The sequence below is a fragment of the Poecilia latipinna genome, unplaced genomic scaffold (genome assembly GCF_001443285.1).
Source record: "Poecilia latipinna isolate Pla-1442-1.1 unplaced genomic scaffold, P_latipinna-1.0 Scaffold622, whole genome shotgun sequence".
In the NCBI taxonomy this organism is placed as follows: Eukaryota; Metazoa; Chordata; class Actinopteri; order Cyprinodontiformes; family Poeciliidae; genus Poecilia; species Poecilia latipinna.
Window position 1 is genome coordinate 268,306 of NW_015113238.1, and position 23,606 is coordinate 291,911.

The 23,606-nt window shown below is 43.7% G+C and overlaps 2 protein-coding genes across 19 annotated transcripts in view; one reads left to right on the plus strand and one right to left on the minus strand.

Moving 5' to 3' along the window:
• The window catches only part of ttn.2 (titin, tandem duplicate 2), a 208,919-nt gene extending 187,120 nt beyond the window's left edge, over positions 1–21,799 (plus strand). For all 18 annotated transcript variants that reach the window (XM_015043229.1, XM_015043240.1, XM_015043237.1 and 15 more), the window contains 25 exons: positions 212–1,943; positions 2,026–2,328; positions 2,413–2,724; positions 3,543–3,833; positions 3,922–4,221; positions 4,980–5,121; positions 5,206–5,369; positions 5,458–5,760; positions 6,364–6,645; positions 6,729–7,322; positions 7,987–8,277; positions 8,372–8,671; positions 8,848–9,150; positions 9,235–9,537; positions 9,624–9,892; positions 9,978–10,293; positions 10,391–10,696; positions 10,823–11,122; positions 11,205–11,780; positions 11,940–12,245; positions 12,330–12,712; positions 12,809–13,019; positions 13,116–18,872; positions 18,973–19,257; positions 20,496–21,799. In XM_015043229.1, coding sequence (XP_014898715.1) covers positions 212–1,943; positions 2,026–2,328; positions 2,413–2,724; positions 3,543–3,833; positions 3,922–4,221; positions 4,980–5,121; positions 5,206–5,369; positions 5,458–5,760; positions 6,364–6,645; positions 6,729–7,322; positions 7,987–8,277; positions 8,372–8,671; positions 8,848–9,150; positions 9,235–9,537; positions 9,624–9,892; positions 9,978–10,293; positions 10,391–10,696; positions 10,823–11,122; positions 11,205–11,780; positions 11,940–12,245; positions 12,330–12,712; positions 12,809–13,019; positions 13,116–18,872; positions 18,973–19,257; positions 20,496–20,788 — 14,622 coding nt within the window. In that variant the 3' untranslated portion in view covers positions 20,789–21,799. The remainder of the gene's footprint in view (positions 1–211; positions 1,944–2,025; positions 2,329–2,412; positions 2,725–3,542; positions 3,834–3,921; positions 4,222–4,979; positions 5,122–5,205; positions 5,370–5,457; positions 5,761–6,363; positions 6,646–6,728; positions 7,323–7,986; positions 8,278–8,371; positions 8,672–8,847; positions 9,151–9,234; positions 9,538–9,623; positions 9,893–9,977; positions 10,294–10,390; positions 10,697–10,822; positions 11,123–11,204; positions 11,781–11,939; positions 12,246–12,329; positions 12,713–12,808; positions 13,020–13,115; positions 18,873–18,972; positions 19,258–20,495) is intronic.
• Positions 21,800–22,645: 846 nt separating this feature from the next.
• LOC106954035 (poly [ADP-ribose] polymerase 4-like) overlaps positions 22,646–23,606 on the minus strand; it is a 36,478-nt gene continuing 35,517 nt past the window's right edge. Inside the window, 1 exon segment of the mRNA XM_015043256.1 lies at positions 22,646–23,555. Coding sequence (XP_014898742.1) covers positions 23,396–23,555 — 160 coding nt within the window. The 3' untranslated portion in view covers positions 22,646–23,395.

The window sequence follows — 23,606 nt, forward strand, 5'->3', positions numbered from 1 at the left end:
GACTGTTTGAGAACCGTATCCACATCCAAACCTTCTACTTGTAATGGTATACATGTTCAGTTTTAATGCTGATCTTTAACAGGAATTACAAAGCTATTCTGTGAAGGATCATAAAGCAGTTTGAATGAATTAATTTTAAACTGATGTGTAAAACAAAGGTTACCTGAGCAAAAATGAGCAAAGGGATAAATAAACTTTCTTTCTTTAACAGGTGATTGACTCCACTAAGTCCACTGTCACTCTGGAATGGACAAAACCAGTATTTGATGGTGGCTTGGAAATTATTGGCTATAACATTGACATGTGTAAGGCCAGTCTGGAGGAGTGGCACAGAGTCAATAGTCAGATTTGTATCCACAATAGATACACTGCAAAGGGCCTGATAGCTGGAGAGCTTTACAAGTTCAGAGTCAGTGCAGTGAATGGATCAGGAGAGGGTGAAGCCTCAGTTATGCCACACCCTGTTCAGGCTCTGGATAGACTTACATCTCCAGAATTTGACATCGATGCAAACTTCAAACAAACTCACACTGTGAAGAACGGAGGAATAGTCACTCTCAGCGTTGCTTTCAGAGGAAAGCCCGCTCCCCTGGCCACCTGGTCTAGAGTAGATGGTGAACTTCCTGTCATGGCGGATGTCAACACCACAGACAGCTCCTCCACTTTGACTATAGAAGGTTGCACAAGGTATGAGGCAGGGAAATACACCCTCTCCCTGGAAAATAACAGTGGACGAAAGTCTATCACATTCACAATCAAAGTCTTAGATACTCCAGGACCTCCAGGAGCAATCTCCTTCAAAGATGTTACACGTGGTGCTTTGACAATGATGTGGGATGCTCCATCCAATGATGGTGGATCCCGCATCCATCACTACATAGTAGATAAACGTGAGGCAAGCCGCCTTGCTTGGCAGGAGGTCAGCAGCAAGAGCTCACGCCAAATGATAAGGATAACTGGTCTAGACATTGGTGTACCATACTTGTTCAGAGTGACTGCTGTTAACCAGTATGGTCAAGGTGAACCGAAGGAAATGACTGAACCTGTTGTTGCCACAGAAGAGCCGGCACCACCCAAAAGATTAGATGTTGTCGATACCACTAGTTCCACAGCCTCCCTAGTGTGGCTTAAACCTGACCATGATGGAGGCAGCCGCATCCGAGGGTACATTGTTGAATTCAGAGCCAAGGGTAGTGACCGGTGGATTGTTTATGGAGAGACTAAATTGCCGAAGATGCTGGTAGAAGGTCTGATTGAAAACTCTGAGTATGACTTTAGGGTCAAGGCCAAAAATGATGCTGGAGTCAGTGAGCCTCAAGGTACTTTCAGCTCTGTGGTCATTAAGGAGCCTCTCATTGAGCCAACTGCTGATCTCAGCAGTATCACTAACCAGCTCATTACTGTTAAGCTTTCCAATACTATCACAATTGATATCCCAATAAGCGGCAGACCTGCGCCCAAGGTCACATGGAAACTGGAGGAAATGAAGCTGAAGGAGACTGACAGAGTCTTGATCAGGACCACAAAGGAGAGAACCACACTGATAGTGAGAGACAGCAAGAGAAGTGACAGCGGCAAGTATTACCTGATCCTGGAGAATGCTGCCGGTGTGATGACTTTCACAGTGACTGTGGTCGTCGTCGGCAGACCTAGCCCACCAACTGGCCCAGTCAAGATTTCTGGAGTCTCATCAGAGTCTTGCACACTGTCATGGTCAGAGCCAGCTGATGATGGCGGCACCGAAATAACCAACTACATTGTTGAGAAACGCGAGTCTGGCCATGCTTCATGGCAGGTAGTAAACTCCAGTGTGCAGAGAACGACAATCAAAGTGACTCATCTCACCAAATACATGGAATACACATTCAGAGTGTGTGCCGAGAACAAGTTTGGAGTCAGCAAGTCCATTGAGTCTGCAGCTGTTGTGATCGAGCATCCATTCAGTAGGTTCTGCTTCAGTAAGACAATATCACACATCCTGGCACTTTTTGGCTCTTAATAATCTCCACCTGTTTACATTTGCAGTTCCTCCAAGTCCTCCAACTCGCCCTGATGTGGTATTTGTGTCAGCAAATGTCATTGGCATTAAGTGGGATGTGCCATATTCTGATGGTGGCAGCCAGGTGACAGGATACTGGATTGAGAAGAAAGAGAGGAACACAATCTTGTGGGTGAGGGAGAACAAACTGCCCTGCCTTGAGTGTCATTACAAGGTGTCCAACCTGATCGAGGGTCTGGAGTATCAGTTCAGAGTGTACGCCATGAACCTCGCTGGACTGAGCAAGGCCAGTGAAGCCTCCAGACCAGTGGTGGCGCTCAACCCTGTTGGTAAGGAACCACTGGTAGTTCCAATATGTAATTGAATAAAATCCTGCTGCAGTATTTGATAAAGTCTTAACTTGCTTGTTGTAGATCCGCCTGGTAAACCTGAGATTACCGACATCAGCCGCTCCTCTGTTTCGCTGTGCTGGACTATACCGATCAACGATGGTGGCAATAAGATTGTCGGCTACATTGTGGAGAAGAAGGTCTACAGCACAGATGAGTGGGACGACAACCGCTGGCTCAAGTGCAACTACACCACGATCACAGAGAACTACTTCACAGTCACAAACCTGGGAGAGGGAGAAACCTTTGAGTATCGTGTTATCGCCAAGAATGCAGCCGGGGTCCACAGCATGCCTTCTGAGACCACTGGTCCAATCACATGCAAGGATGAGTACTGTACGTTCACATGTTTCTCCTTATTTTTCTTTATATTTAAATTTCTAGATGTTTTTTTTATAAAGTTCTGTTTACCATAACATTTACTGTATTTTAGCAGCTTTAAAACAATTTGTCACAGCAGTGAAGTTCTTGTGATATTTCTCATCAAACTGAAGCTGCTCTTGAGAATCACTATTTATAATGGTTGAAAATTAAATGCAAGTTGTTATTATTATGAGTCTCAGGTGGAGCTGAGTGTTTTACATATTTCTCTATTTTTGAGACTCATTTTGAAGTATAAAACGAAGCAATTCTTTGGTTGTTGCCCAATAATGTTAGCTGAATGAGTCAGCTAATAAAAGTGTTGTTAGGTTGGTCAACATTATTTGATTACATAAACATTAAAGAAGCCTTCACCTCTTTTAAATCGTCTGAATGCAGCATGTTGAGGACTTTAAAGAAAAAAGACACTGATCAGAAGATGAGATTTGTAAGAACTGTGAGAATACAGCAACTTGCTAACAGCTGCTAACAATGCTAGTTAGTCATCAAAACAAACTGCTTTTCTGCAATTTCCACTGTCTTAGAGGACAATGCCATAGCAATACTGCTTGATAAAACATGAGTAACAGTTTATAATTTGCAAAACTCTTGCTTTATGTGCGAAAGCAAGACAATCGTGAAATGATTTTCCTGGAAGTTTTTTCTAAATTGTTGTATTTTTAGGTGGATTTATTGTTACAACCCAATTTCTTAACACACAACAATTTAACTGAAATCCATTTTGCAGTCAAATTTTTATCACAGCTTAAAATTTTATGTTTTACTTACTGCAGCTCCTCCTAGAGCAGAACTTGACAGCAAATTGACACGGGAGGTCATCACTATTATGGCTGGCTCCGACCTTGTCCTGGACGGTGCTGTGGGAGGCAAACCAGAACCCACAGTGTACTGGTCCAAGGGTGACAAGATTTTGGAGTTGGGAGAGAAATACTCTCTGACATACACGTCAACAAGAGCCATGGCCGTCATCAAAAACTGCGACAGATACGATACGGGTAGATACATCCTCACCGTCAAGAACCCCAATGGCATTAAGACCGCTTCGGTCAACGTGAAGGTTCTGGGTGAGTAGCCATGTTTCAACATTTAGGCTTGGGTCAGAACATGAACATGTCACAAAAATGTCCAACTCTTGATTTGTTTTCCTCGCAGACACTCCTGGACAACCTGCTGACAAGATCGTGATCAGCAGAGTCACTGAGGAGAAGTGTACGGTTTCCTGGAAGATCCCTCTGGAGGACGGCGGAGACATCGTCACCCACTACATTGTGGAGCGACGTGAAACCAGCCGGCTCAACTGGGTCATCATGGAGGCAGAGTGCAAGTCGCTGTCATGTGTCAGCTCCAGGTTGATCAAGAACAACGAATACGTCTTCAGAGTCAGAGGAGTCAACAAGTTTGGACCCGGAGTTCCTCTGGAGTCCGAGCCGATCATCGCCAGAAACGCCTACAGTATGAAACCGCTTCTCTTTGTCAAATATTTCACATTCAGACTATTTCTCAACCTAGGTTTCAGAGGTTATAATAGTTTTTAGTTTTTCATTATAGTTTAATTTTATTTTGTTGTGACTTTTGGTCAAATTTTGTTTAATTAATGCGTTTGCTATCTTATTTATTATTATTATTATTATTATTATTATTATTATTATTATTATTATTATTATTATTATTATGCAATATTATTTATTTTTAGTTTAGTTTTTATAAGCCATAGTAGTAGTTTTAGTTTTTTCATACTTAAAACCCATACTTAATTTTTAGGTGCAGAATTTAAATTGGGTAATGAATACTCAACAGAATATACTATTTTCAAAATATGTATTGAATTATTGTTGAACAACCGCCTGACTCTTGCGTTTTTTCCCAACTTTTGTGTCACAATTTCGTGAACTAATGCAAGAACTGCCAGAAGAAGCATGAAGTGCCGTAATTTCCTCATAGCTGTGGAAAAAATCTATTTCACATCAGTCCGAAAGGCTAATAAATGGATTTATAAACATGGAAATGAAGGATATTATATCTATAATTTCAGTATGTTTTGTTTTTATATGTGTGTAAATAGTTCCAGTTAGTTATAGTTTTCTCCTGAATGAAAACAGTTTCAGTTTCAGTTAACTTTAATAACTTTGGTTAGGTTGGTTGGTGTTGTTTGTGGTATGTTTTACTCCTGGGAAACAGAATTATTCTCTAACCTGACACCTGTTTCCCAGCTGTCCCATCCCCGCCGGGCGCCCCAGAGGCCACAGCGGTGGGTAAGGAGCACATCATCATCGAGTGGCTGAAGCCTGAGAGCGACGGAGGCAGTGAGATCAAGAACTACATAGTGGAAAAACGAGAGAAAAGCAGCACAAGGTTAAAACATGTTCTGTCTACAAATATCAGCTTTAACTGTCTCAGAAAAAAACATTGAACAATTGATCTGCTCTGTTGAATCAGATGGACTCGGGTGAACAGAACTTACACAATTTATGACATCCGTCTGAAAATCACTGGCCTGATAGAGGGAGGCGAGTACCAGTTCAGAGTCACAGCTGTCAACAACGCTGGAGAGAGCCAGCCGAGCGACGCCTCAGAATACATTGTCTGTAAAGATCCCACATGTGAGTCTTTTTACTTCTTTACTACAGAGTTTCCAGATATTAAAACATGAAAGTATGTTAATAATCTATTTATATTCATCCCCTTCAGACACCCCGGCTGCTCCATCAACACCTCGCATAGTGGACACAACCAAGCACAGCATTAGCTTGACCTGGACCAGGCCCATGTACGACGGCGGCTCCGATGTCACAGGCTACGTCATAGAGATCTTAGAGGAAGACTCGGAGCAGTGGTACCGCGCCACTGCTAAGCCCATAAAGACCAATGAGTACGTGGCCGGTGGCCTGGCAGCCAATAAGAAGTACAGGTTCAGGGTGGCGGCCATCAACGGCAACGGCACCGGGGAGTTCAGTGAACCGAGTGGAGAGATCGAACCACTGGAGAAAGTTGGTGAGTTCATTAGTAATAGTCTCATACCATACTGTCACGATATTGTGACATTTTTAACAAAGTTTTTAAAAAGTTTCATAATGCAGGTTTAAAGTGATCTTAGCAATTCTTCAGCTCTTTTCAGATTCTTAAATTGTTTTTCTTTGGACATCCCTGCAATATAAACTCATTACTTGTCCGATTGTTATTCTCGCTTAAAAAATAGATAAGAAGTTGGACTAAAACAGTACATTAAGCTGCTGGAAAAATATTAAAAAATAGTTTATTTAAAAATATATCTTGGGTCAGAGATTTGAAACTGAAATTTCAAGGAAATTATGGAACTTAGTTCTTTTCTGAGTAGAGATATTAGTTCATCTCTTGAGTCAAGATATTTTTTCTAAGAAAAATGTCTTCAGAAAGATTGAAAAATGGTTTTCTTTTAAATAACACCTTCATAACAAGGAAAAATAATTAAAGAAATTACAAATTATTTATTACTTTTGAAGATGTCAAAATTTTTGAATAAGGGCAAAATTACAACATAAAATATTGAGCAGTCATCAAAAATATATGCAAGTAAGTAGGATTTTTTTCATGATCTCCTATTGTTTCCATCTTCAGAAATGCCTGACCTGGAACTGGCCGAAGACTTGAAGAAGACGGTTTGTCTGCGTGCTGGCGGTACCCTCCGCCTGTTCGTGTCCATCACCGGCCGACCGGCACCAGTTGTTGCCTGGAGAAAGACCGGTGTGGAGCTGCAGAGCCGAGGCTTCATTGAGACCACCGACAGTCACACCTTTCTCCTGGTGGAGAAAGTTAATCGCTATGATTCTGGAAAATATGTTGTGGAAGCCGAGAATCCATCAGGAAAGAAGACGTGCATTATCCTGGTCAAGGTCTACGGTAAGTTCTGTCCAGTTAGTTTTTACTCAAGTAATTCTTCAAGACATAAATCTTCATTTTCTTGATGTGTCTCTTTTCTTCAGACACCCCTGGTCCTCCTGGTTCAGTCAGGGTGAAAGACTACACCAAGGAGTCGGTTGTGATCACCTGGGACGTCCCAAGCCTGGACGGTGGCGCTCATGTCAGCAACTACATCGTAGAGAAGAGAGAAGCCAACATGAAGTCATACAAAACTGTGACCACTGAGTGCAGGAAGACTCTGTACAGGATCACAGGATTGGAGGAAGGCGTGCACTACTTCTTCAGAGTCCTACCTGAGAACATCTATGGTGTCGGCGAGCCTTGTGAGACAGCTGAGCCTGTGTTGGTGTGTGAAGTACCATCAGTGCCCACGGACCTCAGCGTTGTGGATGTCACCAAGTCCACTGTGACCCTCCATTGGGAAAGACCACTGCATGATGGCGGCAGCAGGCTGACAGGTTACATCATAGAGGCTTGCAAGGTGGGGTCAGACAGGTGGAGTGCCGTGGCGACAGTTAAGGCCTCTCAGTCCCAGCACACAATCCAGTCGCTTACAGAGAACGACCAGTACCTGTTCAGGATCCGTGCCACCAACAGCAGGGGAGTCAGTGAGCCCATGGACATTATGACACCAGTCATAATCCAGGAGATCAAGGGTGAGTCGTCACAGCGTCAACAACCTGGAACAAATCTGTTGACCTCAGAGGCCACTAGGGGCTTCAGAAAGTGTTAGAAAAATATGAGAAAAAAATTTAAAAACTAAATAACATTTTAATCATAAATTTTCATTTTATTACTAATCTAACTTTTTTTCACTCATTATTATAAAATAACCTGGGTTTGTGACAAGCAAAAGACCAAAGTAACTGTCCAGCAACCAGAGGACACTTCTGCAAAAACCTAAACTCTGGAGATTAAATACAGATTGATGGAATTAATAAAAAAAACTTACATATTTCCTTAAAACATATGTTACATATTTTCTTATTAAAAGAGGGGATTATGGTGGAAATGTTTTATCTGGTAATATATTCAGCATCACATTAATAAAGTCATAATATATTAGCTGATAAAGTGCTCCACCACCAAACTCATTCCCAACTAAAATCAGTAGGTATGAAGTAGGCTATGTGCTGAATGAATGTAAAAATTGAGCAAATGGGAGTGAAAAGCAAATAAATAAAATTAAATGTTCCTTTATATATTTTGTGGGATTGACCAGGCCAGAAACTAATGCTGTTTGGGAAGCCTTGACCTACAACACATTATACTTCCTTTCAGAAAGCCAGAATTTAACCAATTAAATATTTTATTTTTCAGTGATGCCAAAGATTGACTTGACCAGCATCCCTCAGAAGATCGTTCATGTGCACCGGGGCAAATCTATTGACCTGAACATCCCGATTAAAGCCAAACCAGTGCCGGTTTGCTCCTGGTACTTCGGTGGTGCCAAGCTGAAGGACAGCTTGGACCGCATCAAGATCGACAGCAACGGGAAATACACACACCTTGTCATCCGTGACACCACCATCGATGACACTGGAGATTACACTTTGGAGGTGAAGAATGCTATCGGCATGGCAACGGAGGTTATCAAGGTCATCATCCTGGGTAAGAACACTTCATACAAATAAATATCTGATTGATGTCAGCATTGAAGTAACATTTCTGAACATAAATTGTCTGTATTGTCATTTCTGCGCAGACAAACCTGGTATCCCAGTCGGTCCCATAAAAATCGAGGAGGTTGATGGTGTCTCGGTAACAGTTAGCTGGGAGCCTCCAGAGAAAGACGGTGGTGCCAATGTCAGTGGCTACGTGGTGGAGCAGCGTGAAGCCCACCACCCAGGCTGGTCCACCATCTCTGAATCTGTGACCAGACCTTGTTTCAAGTTCACCAGGCTTAATGAAGGAACTGAGTATGTGTTCCGTGTTGCTGCCATGAATCGCTTTGGTTTTGGTGGCTTCCTGCAGTCTGAAGTGGTGGAGTGCAAGAGCGCCAAGAGTGAGTTCTCAGAGTCATCTTCATATTCCCTGTTCTTGTGATCTTACCAGTTTGATAATTTTAGACATGCAGATCTACAATCATGCTTGGCCAGATGAATTTCTTTGATTATTTGGTCAGAAAGATACTTTTTGTCCCACAGTTCAGTAAAATTTCCACCTTTTCTCCCCGTGCAGCCATCCCTGGACCCCCAAGCAGGCCAGAGGTGATTGATGTCACCCATGAAGGTATGACCGTGACCTGGCAACCACCTGTGGACAACGGTGGCTCCACCATTGCTGGCTACATAATAGAACGTAAAGAGGCCCGATCTGACAGATGGTTGAGAATCAATAAGAATCCAGTCACTATGACCAGATATCGTTCTTCCGGGCTGATTGAGGGCCTGGAATATGAGTTCAGAATCACTGCCATCAACTCCAGAGGCACTGGCAAACCCAGTGAAAGTTCTGCCGTAGCTGTTGCCATGGATCCCATTGGTAAGTGATGCAAAGCTTAGTTCATTTAGTTTTACAAGAAAGGAGGTCAGTTTATTTAGTAAATCTTTCTGTGTTGCTAAATAGAACCTCCAGGTCCTCCAGTTAAACCCAGAGTCACAGACAGCACACGGACATCGGTCTCTCTGGCCTGGCTGCCGCCTGAGGAAGAGGGTGGTTCTGTTGTTACTGGATATCTCATTGAGATGCAAAAGGTGGACCAGGTTGAATGGACTCTGTGCAATACTACACCCACCAAGATGTGCGAGTACACCCTAACACACATGCCCCAGGGTGCAGAGTACAGGTTCAGAGTCATTGCCTGCAATGCAGGTGGTGCCGGAGAGCCTGCAGAGATTTCTGGAGTGGTTAAAGTCCAAGAAATGCTTGGTAAGACAAGAATTTTACACAGTACATGCATTTATATGTTGAATGAACAATTTAATAAGCAAAGCTGCTTTTTGTGTCTTTCCCAGATTATCCTGACTTTGAGCTTGATCGTGTATACGAGGAAGAATATGTGGTGCGGCAAGGTGGAGTCGTCCATTTGTCTGTTCCCATCAAAGGCAAACCAATACCCACAGCTAAGTGGACAAAGGATGGTCGTGACATCTCACATCGTGCCATGATTGCCACCCATGATGACATCACTGAGCTGGTCATCAAAGAGGCACACAAAGACGACACCGGTACCTATGATTTGGTGCTGGAGAACAAATGTGGTAGGAAAGCTGTGTACATCAAGGTGAGATACAACACCTCAAGGAAATGTCAGGAAGAAAAAGAGACTAACTAAAAAAAGTAATAATGTTTATGCTTTTCGCCATCAGGTGAAGGTGATTGGTCGACCTGATGCCCCAGAAGGTCCTCTAGAATTTGATGACATCCAGGCTAGATCAGTTCGCGTCAGCTGGAGACCGCCTTCAGATGATGGTGGCTCTGACATCCTGGGCTACATAGTAGAAAGGCGGGAAGTACCAAAGGCCGCCTGGTACACAGTGGATGCCCGGGTAACTGAGACCTCCCTGGTGGTCAAGGGCTTGAAGGAGAATGTAGAGTACCACTTCAGGGTGTTTGCTGAGAACCAGTTTGGTGTTAGCAGATCCCTTAAGTCAGATGGAGCTGTTCTGCCAAAGACACCTCTTTGTGAGTACTATTTCTGAAATTGTCTTCAACTTTCAAATCTAAGCTGCTCTGTTGTGATTCAAAATACATGTTTTACTGACAATACCTATAACTGCAGGTCCACCCGAACCTCCCAGTAATCCACCAGAGATCATGGACGTCACCAAGACCACGGTGTCTCTGTCTTGGGCCCGGCCCCGGGATGATGGTGGCTCTCGTGTCACAGGATACTACGTGGAAAGAAGGGAGGTTTCCACAGAGAAGTGGGTTCGTCACAACAAGACCCACATCACTACCACCATGTTCAATGTCACCGGACTTATACCCAACGCAGAGTACATGTTTAGAGTGGTGGCTCAAAATGACATTGGGCAGAGTGAACCCGGTCCTGCTTCAGAATCGGTGGTCTGCAAAGATCCATTTGGTGTGTTGTATTATTTAATACTTATATTCCCATGAATGAAGTGATGTAACCTTGCTAGAATTTTTAGCAAGGTTTCATTTGATATTTTTTCTATTATTGTTAATGTCTTGCTGTCTCTTCCTGTAGACAAGCCCACCCAACCAGGAGATATTGACATCATCTCTATTACCAAGGACAGCATCACCATTCATTGGCTCAGGCCAGAACATGATGGCGGAAAGGAGATCCTGGGTTATTGGATTGAGTTCAGGGAGGCTGGAGAAAGCGCTTGGAAGAAATGCAACAAGGAGCGCTCCAAGGATCGGCAGTTCACCATGGGGGGCTTGATGGAGGCCACAGAGTATGAATTCAGAATCTTTGCTGAAAATGAGGCTGGACTCAGTCGACCTCGTCGCACACCCATGGGCATCAAGACCAAATTGAGCGGTGAGCTAGTTATACTACACCTAATGAAATGTTAATTTAACATTTAAGGTTGGAGTAAATATGAATCATATTTTTTCTGCAGTTGGTGAAGCTCCAGCTTTGAAGGAAGAGGTCCAAGATGTAACCACCAAGCTTGGCGAGTCTGGCACTCTAACTTGTGGAATCATTGGCAGACCTTTGCCTGAGATCAAGTGGTATCGCTACGGCAGAGAACTGATCCAGAGCCGCAAGTACAAGATGAGCTCAGATGGTCGTAACCACTCCCTCACAATTCTGACAGAGGAGCAAGAAGACGAAGGCGTGTACACCTGCAGGGCAATCAACGAGGCTGGAGAGATAGAGACCAGTGGCAAACTACGCTTGCAGGCAGCTCCCCAATTCCACCCTGGCTTCCCTCTGAAAGAAAAGTACTATGCTGGGGCTGGTACCAGCCTCCGGCTCCACGTCGTCTACATTGGTCGTCCAATCCCCCAGATCATGTGGTTCTACGGCAAAAAACCTCTAAATTCATCTGAGAACGTGATCATTGAAAACACAGAAAGCTATACCCACCTTGTTGTGAGGAATGCCCAACGAAAAACCAACGCTGGTCGCTACAAGGTTCAGCTCAGCAATGTGTTTGGAACTGTTGACACCTCTCTGCGTGTTGAAATCCAAGGTATTGGCTTACATCACTGAAAGTCTTTTTTAAAACAACTTCAAATAAAAATTCAAATGAACAAAGAATATTTGCATGCTTTATTACCTGACAGTTTTTTTTTTTTTTACATTAACACCATGAGCCGTTCCTGATGTTGCTTTACTATTTTTTCCCCAGACAAACCTTGCATCCCTGAGGGTCCTGTTGTTGTTGAATCCCTGCTCAGGAACTCAGTTGTGATCAGCTGGAAGGTTCCTAAAGATGATGGAGGGTCTGTAATCACCAACTACATTGTAGAGAAATGCGAAGCCAAAGAGGGAGAACAGTGGCACCTGGTGTCTTCCTCTGTCTCTGGCACCACCTGCCGTGTCCCCAACCTGACTGAGGGCTCTGGATACTACTTCAGAGTCTCAGCACAGAACCAGTATGGCGTCAGTGAGCCTCTGGAGATTCCATCAGTGGTCATCATCAAGGCTCCATATGGTAACCCCCGTAAATTTAATTTTCTACCTAGAGTTCTAGTTAGCACAAAGACAGAATAACAGCCCTGTGTTGTTTTTCTCACAGATAAACCTGGAATCCCACAGCAGCCATTCATTATCAGTTCTACCAAAGACTCTTGTGTCGTTTGCTGGAAGCCTCCAACTAGCGATGGAGGAGCGAAAATCACCAGCTACTTCCTTGAGAAACGCGAGAAGAAGCAGAACAAATGGATGTCTGTAACAACAAAGACATTTACGGAGACCAGCTATGAAGTCACTGGCTTGATTGAGGGCTTTGAGTACGAGTTCCGTGTGAAATGCCAAAACATTGGCGGTGAGAGCGACTGGTCTGAGATCTCTCTGCCGGTCATTCCCAAGTCTGAGCAGGCTCCTCGTGCTCCTGCATTCAGAGAGGAGATCAGAGACATGACTGTCAAATACCACAGCAACGCCACCTTTGTCACCAAGGTATTTAGAAACTAGAAGAACTTTTTTATGTGATAACCTATATTTGATTTTTCTTCAGCAGGTTAATTTACTCTGATTATCTTTTCCTATAACAAGGTTGTGGGCCATCCAAAGCCTGTTGTCAAATGGTATCGCAGTGGTAAGGAGATCCTGGCAGATGGAACAAAAATAAAAGTCCTTGAGTTCAAGGGTGGCTACTATCAGCTGGTCATCACTGCAGCTGATGAGAATGATGCCTCAGTGTACCAAGTCAGAGCAACTAACCCGTCAGGATCTATCTCTACAATAGCCAACCTGGATGTGGAAGGTATTTATGCCAAACATCTCCATTAGGTTATATTCTAAGTTATCTTATTTTTTTTACATTCTAGTGAAATGTAATTTTCTGATTCTTTCATTTCAGTGCCTGCAAAAATACACCTGCCTAAAGAGCTCCAGGGAATGGGAGCTGTACAAGCTGTGCGCGGTGATCACGTCACAATCAAGATCCCCATCTCAGGAAAGCCTGAGCCAGCGGTCACTTGGCAGAAGGGTCAGGAGGTCCTCTCAAGCTCTGCTTATCATCAAGTTATCACCACAAGATCCTTCACCTCCCTGGTGTTCCTGAAGGGAGTACAGAGGAAGGATACTGGCTATTATGCAATTACTGCAAAGAACAGATTCGGATCAGACAAGCAAACTATTGAGGTGAATGTGGCTGACATCCCTGATGCTCCAAAGGGACTTGTGGTCAGCGACATTGCACGGGACTCTATTACACTGACCTGGGAGCCCCCTGCCAGTGATGGTGGCAGTGAGATTATTAACTACATTGTAGAGAAATGCCCAACCACTGCTGATAGGTGGATTCGTGCTGGTCATACAACAGACTGCAGTATCACCATTATCAACATATTTGGAAAGACCAAATATCAGTTCCGTGTTATTGCAGAGAACCAGTTTGGTGTCAGCCTTCCATCTGCTCCAACTGAGCCCATTACCACCAAGGAAGACAAATCTGTGATCAGGAACTATGACGAGGAAGTGGATGAAGACAGAGAGATCACCAAGGAGGAAGCTGTGTTCTACAAGGTGAAGGAGCTGTCTTCCAAATACATCATCTCAGAGGAGCTTGCTCGCTCCCAGTTTGGAGTGGTCCACCGCTGTGTGGAGATTGCCACTAAGAAGACTTTCATGGCCAAGTTCATCAAAGTGAAAGGAACTGATCGCGAGTTAGTCCTCAGGGAAATAGAGGCTCTTAATGTTGGAAGACATAAGAATATCATCTACCTCCATGAATACTTTGAAAGCATGGAGGAGATTATCCTGATCTTTGAATTCATCTCTGGAGTTGATATCTTTGAGCGGCTTGGTACCAGCAACTTTGAGCTCACAGAACAGGAGATTGTCCGCTACCTGAGACAGGTTTGCTCTGCTGTCAAGTTCTTACACAGCCGAAACTTTGGCCACTTTGATATCCGCCCAGATAACATTGTTTATACCACAAGGAGAAGTCTCAATATAAAAATTATTGAAATGGGACAGTCTCGACTGTTGGTTCCTGGAGAAAACATCAGAATGCTGTTTTCAGCTCCAGAGTATTATGCCCCAGAGGTTCACCGCCATGATCTGGTCACAACAGCCACCGATATGTGGTCTATTGGTGTTTTGGCATATGTTCTACTCAGCGGCCTTAATCCATTTGCCGCAGAGTCTATGACAAAGATGATTGAGAACATCTCAAACTGTGAGTACGTCTTTGACAGGGAAGCATTCAAGGACATCAGCTTAGAGGCAATGGACTTTATAGATAGACTCCTAGTCAAGGACAGGAAGCTCCGTATGACTGCTCATGAAGCTCTAGAACATCCATGGCTCAAGATGAAGATTGAGCATGTCAGCAACAAGATCATCAGGACACTGAGACACAGAAGATACTATCAGTCACTAGTAAAGAAGACTGATACCATAGTTTCAGCAGCTCGTGTGGCGTTTGGAGGTGCCTTCAGAAACCAGCGAGGTCTGGAAGTTGGTAAAGTTAAGATTGGAACTGAGTACCATGGCTTGCGTGCCGGGCCTGTCATGCATGCCTCAGCTGAGGAAGGTGGCCATGTTAGATTTACCTGTAGTATTGTGAACTTTGACAAGAGTACTCAGGTAACATGGTACTTAGGTAACCGTCAGTTACATCCAAGCCCCAAGTATGAGATTTCCTACAGCAACGGCTTTGCCAGTATTTACGTGAAGGACATTGAAGAGTCTGATGATGGTGTCTACAGATGCAAGGTGGTGAGTGATGATGGAGAGGACAGTGCCTATGGAGAACTCTTTGTAGAAACTGTGAGGAGCATCAGAGAGCACTACATGAGCCGCACCATCAGGAAGCTGAGGAGGAGGGTTGACAAAACTAAACTTCTCCAGAGACCACCTGAGTTCACTTTGCCACTTTACAACCGCACAGCATATATTGGTGAGGATGTGCGCTTTGGTGTCACTATCACTGTGCACCCAGAGCCTCATGTAACCTGGCTTAAAAATGGAGAACAAATCAAAGAGGATGACAGGAAGTACACCTTCACAAGTGATAAGGGCCTGTATCAACTCATGATTCACAACCTTGATATTGGTGATGATGCTGAATACACAGTCATGGCCCACAACAGGTTTGGAGAAGACAGCTGCAAGGCTCGTCTCACTGTGATACCTCATCCTGTGCTTGAGGATACAATGAGGCCCATGTTCAAACGTCTCCTGGCTAATGTTGAGTGCACAGAGGGAGACAGTGTCCGCTTTGAACTCAGGGTGTCAGGAGTTCCCACTCCTTCTCTTAAATGGGAAAAAGACGGCCTTCCTCTACAGTTTGGTCCCAAAGTTGTTGTCATAGAACAGGACATTGATTATCATGTCCTTCACATCAGGGAGACTCTGCTTGAGGATGATGGAGTGTACAAAGTCACAGCAACCAACTCTGCTGGCTCTGCAAGCTGCCAGGCCACTCTGAAAGTGGACCGTCTCACTTACACTAGAAGAGAGTACAAGAGCGAAGAGGAGAAACTCAGACATGTACAGAAACAAATAGAGAAAACCAACAAAATGGCTCAGCACATTGCAGCTACTGAGGAACTCGTACCTCTAAACCCAACAGCACAGGAGGCCCTCAAATTTGCTGCAGAGGTCTACAAACCCGCAGTAAGCACCAAGAACATTGAAGGCGAATTTGACATCACAGAGGAGAAGACAGAGACCAAGAAGCTAGAGGAAGAGAGAAGGATTTTCATGCCCTATGAAATTCCTGAGCCTGTGGTTCATGATCCTAAAGCTTTGGATGAAGACAAAGCCATTAAGCAGTTTGTACCTCTGTCTGACATGAAGTGGTATCGCAAGATACGAGATCAGTATGAGGTGTCAGAGAGAACAGAAAGGATTGTGCAAAAGAGGCAGAGACGTATTCGTCTGTCCAGGTGGGAGCAGTTCTACGTGATGCCTCTCCCCAGAATCACTGACCAATACAGACCAAGATGGCGCATTCCCAAATTGACAATGGATGATTTGGAGACTGTTAGACCTGCCCGACGTTCACCATCTCCTGAGTCTGAAGTCTCCTTTAGATCCAGAAGGAGGTCTCTGGGAGATCTGAGTGATGAAGAGCTGATGATGCCTGTGGATGACTACCTAACAAGGAAGAGAGCTGAGGAGGAGACAATGATGCTGGAAGATGAACTTGAGCTCGGCTTTTCTGCCTCTCCTCCTGGTAGCCCCATCCAAGTTCAACGACGTGTCGTTGAACATGAGGAAAGGAGGCAGGAAGTCAGACATGAAGCCGCTGAGGTTGAGACAAAGAAGAAACGTACTATTTCTCAGTACACGAGAAGGAGAAGGTCACTGTCTCCTACCTACATTGAGCTGATGCGACCAGTCTCAGAGCTAATCCGACCACCACATGCTAGACCTGTGGAAACAGAGGGAGAGATTGTGGGGAGGAGATCTCCTACTCCAGAGCGGACCCGTCCTCGTTCTCCCAGTCCTATTAGGTCAGTGGAGAGGTCTTCCCGCTCCTCCTCTAGGTTTGAGCGGTCGGCACGCTTTGACATCATGTCCCGTTATGAAGCCAGGAAAGCTGCTCTGAAGTCTGAGAGGAAATACCAGGTTGTGAGTCAAGCACCTTTCAGCCTTGATCACGCTCCTCGTGTAACTGTCAGGATGCGCTCTCATCGCATCCCAACTGGTCAGGACACAAAATTCACCCTGAACATCCAAGCAAAACCAGAGGCTGAAGTTGCATGGTTCCACAATGGAGCAGAAATCTCTGAACATGGTGAGAAATACATCTTTACAAACATGAGTGGCGTTCTGACCATCACTATCCTGGACTGCCAAGAAGAAGACAGTGGCACATACCGCTGTGTGTGCTCCAATTCAAAGGGTGAGGCGTCTGACTACGCCACGCTGGAGGTGTCAGGAGGCGGATACACTACATTCTCCTCCCGCCGCAAGGATGAGGACACTCCTAAAGCATTTGTTCCTGAAGTCACACGCATTGATCACTATCACACCACGCACTTTAAGTCTGGCTATACCTCGCAAACCTACCTGGAGGTGGAAGAGAGCAAGTCAAAGCTAACAGAAACACGTGAGGTTGTCACACGGGAAAGAATTGGTGCCTCGGCCGAGAGATTCTCTTCTGGAGAGCGATTCTCCTCTGCTGAGAGGTATGACTCATCTATCAAGTATGCCTCCACTGAATATCTTTCCTCTAGTTCCTCATATTCTTCAGAGAAGTTTTCTTTAACTGGAAAGCATGCAACATCTGAAGATAAACTGAAAACATCCTCGACTGCTCCTGTTCCTGAGCAACTTACGTTGCCCAAGGAAAAACCTTCTCTTCCTGCCAAAATCCTCACCAAGCCACAGTCTGTGACTGTTGCAGAGGGAGAGACAGCCCGGTTCTCTTGTGACATTGATGGGGAGCCTGCACCAACTGTGACATGGATACACGAGAGCAAGACAATTGTATCATCTCTTCGTATCCATGTCACCACAACTCAGTACAAGTCCAGCCTAGAGATATCATCTGTGACCACATCTGATGAGGGCAGTTACACTGTGGTCGTTGAGAACTCAGCAGGTAGACAGGAGGCTCATTTTACTCTGACAATCCGCAGGCCACCTCCTAAGGAGGAAATCAAAGCTGTCAAAACCACTGAGCCACCTGTGAAGTCACCAGCACCCAGTGTTAAGTCACCTGAGCCCTCAGCGGCATCCCCTGCTCCTTCCTCAGCACCTAGTATAAAGTCACCAGAACCAAGTGTAAAGTCACCAGCTGTAACATCTCCTGCCCCTGAAGTTAAGTCACCCACACCAAGTGTAAAGTCTCCTGAACCAGAGGAAGTAAAATCTGCTAAGAGCATCAAATCTCCGGAGCCATCAGCTCCCTCTCCAGCACGCAGCTTAAAATCACCAACTCCTGGTGTAAAATCTCCTGAACCAGAGGGAATCAAGTCACCACGTGGGCTAAAATCTCCCGAACCCAGACTAAAGTCACCAACACCAGCCAAAACTCCTGGAGGTGTGAAGTCACCAGAACCTGAAGAGGCAAAATCTCCCCGTGGTGTTAAATCACCAGAGCCTGCAGGTATCAAAACACCAAGAGGTCTCAAGTCACCAGAACCCGCAGGAATCAAAACACCAAGAGGCATCAAGTCTCCAGAACCCCCAGGTATCAAATCTCCAAGGGGATTGAAGTCACCTGAGCCTGAGGGAATCAAATCACCTCCGAGGGTAAAATCACCTCCTCCAATTATGTCCCCCAAGAGGGTTGTGTCTCCTCCCACTGTGAAATCCCCGACCCCGAAACCTCCCAAAGTCCTCAGCCAGCTAACAGCTGAGGCCTGCGAGGGCTCAGTCAAGATGTCCTGCGTCTGTGAAAGCAGCGTCAGGGAGGTGGTGTGGTACGTTAGCGGCAGGAGGCTTTCACAGAGCAGTCGCTTTGAGATGCACTACTCTGAAGGATCCTGCAGTCTTCTGATTCATGAGCTGGCAGAGAGTGACCAGGGAGAGTACACCTGTGAGATGACCTCAGATGGAGGAGTGTCCAAATCCTCCTTCTCCTTCACTGGTCAAGTGTTTCAGTCCATATACAAGAAAGTCACAGCTTACCGAGAGCAGCAAGTGGCGCTTAAAGGTGAGATCTTCCTCCAGCAAAAGATTTTTTTGTTCAGAATGTTAATTTAGAGATGATTGATGAGGTTTCTGTATTTCATGTTCCAACTAATTTTCAACAGGGTCAGTGATGGTGAGTCACCAGGAGTCAAAGGCCTCGTCCATGATGACAAAGAAAGAAATCCACACGATGGAGGAGTCTTCGGCCTTTTCCTCCTCTGCCCACCAGACAATGATGTCATCCATGATGGAGTCCAGCTCCTTCAGCAGCATGGCAGCTGAGATGAAGTTTGAGACCATGTCAATGTCCAGCATGTCCTCCATGACATCTGAGACATACGCCATGAGCTCCAGCAGTCTCACAGAAATGACATCCCACATGGAGGGAACCTCAATGAGAGCAATCGGTACGAGACTTCAACCTTTGTTAAAGTCTTTAGCTGCTAAGTCAGTCATTTCTTCAGAATCCCACTGACAAAAGTGCTAAGATTGTTCAGCAAATCAAGTGTTTTTGTGTTCCTGCTTCAATTAAAACCAGGGAATTTACTTACACCATATCAAAAGCCATTTCATTACCATATCTGACATTAACCTTCAAGGCACCTTAGTGGCCCAAATGAGAGATAAGTGGTCTTTTTGATCTCCCTCAGAATAAAGGTTCATTCTATGAAACTTGACTTAAAAAGGTTTAATAAAGTGAAATGATTTTTTTTATTACACTCAAATAAGTGTCTTGGATCTTGAAGTCTCAGAGCGTCGGTTTTTGCTTTTAAGTCTAATGACTCCAAAAATGATGATGCATAAAAATCTATGCATCTAAATCTAAATTTGGTCCAGAGTTCTTGATATATTGCCGTATTTCTTTTGGTTTTTCTAGTTCTTTTCAGTGTTCTGGATTAATTTGAGTGCTGTACAAAACCAAGACATCATGTCAGCTTTTCTCAACTGCTTAAGGAAACCAGTTATGCAAAATTCACATTTTACAAATTGTTTTGCTTCCATTTTCATCGCTACTACTTCTGAACATTCCAAGCACGTAAAACAAAACAAACAAAAAAAAAACCCACTGTTTTTGGTAATAAGTTAATGTTTTTTGGTGTCTGGAAAATGAGACATTTGAAGAAAACCTCTGCTAGATAATCAGCAGCCACAGACAAGCCCAAACAGTTGCAACTAGCAGTCCCGGCAGGGCTCCAGCACATTATTTGGCTGTTCTAATGTGCTGTACAATGACTGCTGGAAAAGAGAAGACTTTTGTTGTTGACTTACCATCCAGAAACCACTTGCTGGATTCTTGTTGGTTGTGCAGGAGGCTCCACTTCTGCTTTTCAAAGATGTACGGTTGAATAATTTCACACGTTTGCATCCATTTTCACATGCAAGTGTAAACGTTGAGTTTGGGGGTAATGACCAGCAGCAGATTATTTGGATTTTTTAAGTCGCTTTAAAAAATCTCATGATCTAAGAATGATTTTTATGCAAAAATCATCTTAATTGACAAGTTAAGATGTAATGAACATCTTAACTTGTTCCTAACTTGTTCAATAAAGCATAATATGTTTAATTTAAAAGTATGTAAATATCTGAATTTATTTTGTCTTCATGTAACTGTCTAGTTAAGTTTAAATTACTCTGCTGCTTTCAGGTTCTGCTCCTAGAATCGAAGCTTTGCCAGAGGACATCAGCATCGAACCTGGCAAAGTCCTGACAGTCGCTTGTGCGTTCTCCGGCGACACCAAGCACATAGAGTGGTCCCGCTCAGGCAAGACGATCGACGTGTCCACGGGTGGACGATTCCACATCGAGACCACGGAGGACCTGACCACCCTCATCATCACAGGGGTGAAGGAGGAGGACGCCGGCGCCTACACCCTCAGACTGTCCAATGAGCTTGGATCGGACTCAGCAACCGTTCACATCAGCATTCGATCGGTGTAAATCTGATATTTCAAATGTCCCCTTTTCCCTTCTTTCATGACTTTTTATTTATTGATGAAACACAGTAGTCTACTTGATAAGGATCTGGAATATTCTTGTAAATAGGAACTATTTTTGTACCAAACCTGACGTTAATTTATGCCAAACTAGACTAAAGTCTAAAGTTGTAAAATGTGCCATATTGGATAACTATGACTTAGGATGTTTGATCCATTTTTCTTTGACATGTACATAATGTATATAGCCGAGTTTACCGGTTATGGGAAATGTATGCATTGTTATTTATGACAATAATATTAACTGAAACTTAAAGAAACTAAATATAGTTTAACAGGAGAAAGTTTCCGTTGGAACGAATACCCTGCTAAACTGGGAAACTAAACTCTGTGCCTCAACGATAAGTTGAAGTCTTTAAGTTTGCCTCAACAGGTAGAGAGGCTCCCTGTTGATGTTATGAACCGGAGACAAAACTTTGAGCGCGCCGCTGCGAAGGGAGCGGCGCTTTAGTTTGTAACAGGAACATGAGATCCTGAGTGCTGTTTGCATCTACCCTCATGCAAGCAGGGCGACTGGACCTCGTGCGCCGACTGATTATGTCATACTGCCTTTTCTATGACAGGCTCACAGTGCGAGCGGCCTGCACTGCTTGAGTCCAAAGTGTTTCTTCTTTTTGTTTTGTGCTCTGATTCTGGAAAACGACCGTCGGCTCAGACTCTTCCGTCGTTCCATCAACCTGGCCAGAGTCCTGCCGGCGCTTGTTTTCAGAGGCAGAGCTGCCTCTCGGAGGTCTGCAGTGTGCTTGTGTGTTAGTTTGTAGAGGTTCACCCGTCGGTCCACAGGGTGGCGCCAATGAGACGACCAGGAGCCACAAACGACGCCTGATGCGCTCCGTGTCCTTTGGTGTCTTCCTGCACTTTGTTGGATTGAAGTTAGCTGTAGCTTTCAGTGTTTTGCAGCCTCCTTGAGTTTTTCTGCAATTATTGATTTAATAAAGCATGATCATCAGCACTACAGGATGTTTCTGTCTGGTTATTTGGTCCTTTATTGTTCTCTGCCACAGCATTAATAATATAACACAATACAATGGTAGGCAAAGTGACTAAAAGACATAAAAGTACAATTAATTGATTGCTATGTTAGACGTATGTGATAAGTGTTAAGTAAAACTACATATACAACCATACATTTGGTTGGTTTTCCTCCAGGACGTTTTAGGGACATGAAGGCAGCAGAGAGAACATTTTATAAACTTTACCATGACCCATAGTATGATTTTTTTATTTTATTTTTTTACCATGATTCAATGGAGAATGATGGCTTTTCACCGTCATTCATAATATAGTCTGACTGCTTTTTAATTTGTAACATAAGACACATACTGTACTTTGTGTTTTTCAGCCTGAACCATAATATAACAACTTTTTTTAACCATGACCATTTACATGCTCACATGCTTTATTTTCCTGTTCATGGCAAATAATGGATGCATTACTGAAGTAGCAATTGTTGGCTTTAAAATTATTTCTTGAGCATCACTTTCTATTGAAACAGGAATTTATCTAGATCTAAAATAAAATTAAGTTTCAAGGCAGGATTTGGATCCATCCACTCACTTTGGAAATTTTCCAAATTTGGGAAATTTGAGCCTGTTTAAATGACAGGAACCTCCAGGAATTTTATTGCACAAATATGTTAATTAAAGATCCCCATTTATAGATGGGGATCTTTAATTAACATATTTGTGTTTTATATTGGCATTGGTTGCTTTAATATCTGGATTTTGTACCTTAACAGTAAATTCGCATAGGTTCATCAAAAATTACAAGGTGATGATTAAAACAAATACATGATCAGAACTTTGGGTTTGTCAATTTTATTCTCAGATCGTCATCGACGACATCACCCAAACGTAATTTAAAAGAAAAATTCAAAAACCCATCACCAACATGAGAAACAGGTTTAAAGACGTTGGATGATTTTGTTGATATGATATATGAATAAAGTTTATTGCCATAGTGAAAAATGTTGCTTTAGATTGACTGTTACTGCAAATAGATAAAGATTATGTTTGCTTTTTTATATATAAAAAGCAAAGTACAATAACATAAAAACACAACCCCATTGATCTTATTGAAGCCCGATTCTATGGGTTAGGACTAGATGTTACTTTATGTGACTTATTTTACAGGTAATTTCATGTATTGTTATTGTTGAACCAAAATGTCCAGCATGAGGAAATGGGATGATCTCGAGTTATCTCAACTAGAATCCCAAACAAACAAAATTTAATCATTAGTTTTTAAGAAAAAAGTGCAATTACAATATGATTTTTAAAAGTTTTGTTCGTAATTTTATTTGTGTGAGTGTAATTTGATTAATTTTGTATAGTTTATGGGGATGAAATGTGAAGATTTCCTTTCTCTCCTGCCTTAATGTTTCTTCATGTCATTTAAAGAAAATATTCAATGCAGGATCTTCTCAGCTCTTTGTACACAATACCAAGTGAAGCAGATAAAAAGCAATGGAAAAAAAAACATGCTGATGGTTATATAACTCTCAGAAAGCACTGCAGCAACTTCTCTGTGAGTCTCCAGCGATGAAGTCGTCTTATTCAGCTTCAGCCTGCTCAGTGATGAGGCTCAGCAGCCGGCGAATGGAAGGCTCCCAGCTTGAACCGAGCTCCAGCCGGCTGCAGGCGTACAGATACTGTCGGTCGGCCCAGCGCACCCAGTCCACTGCCTTCTTCACCTGATGCCAGCGCTCAGACCTGCAGGGGAAAACATTCAGGTTAATCAGTCAGGAATACTGACCTGGAGGA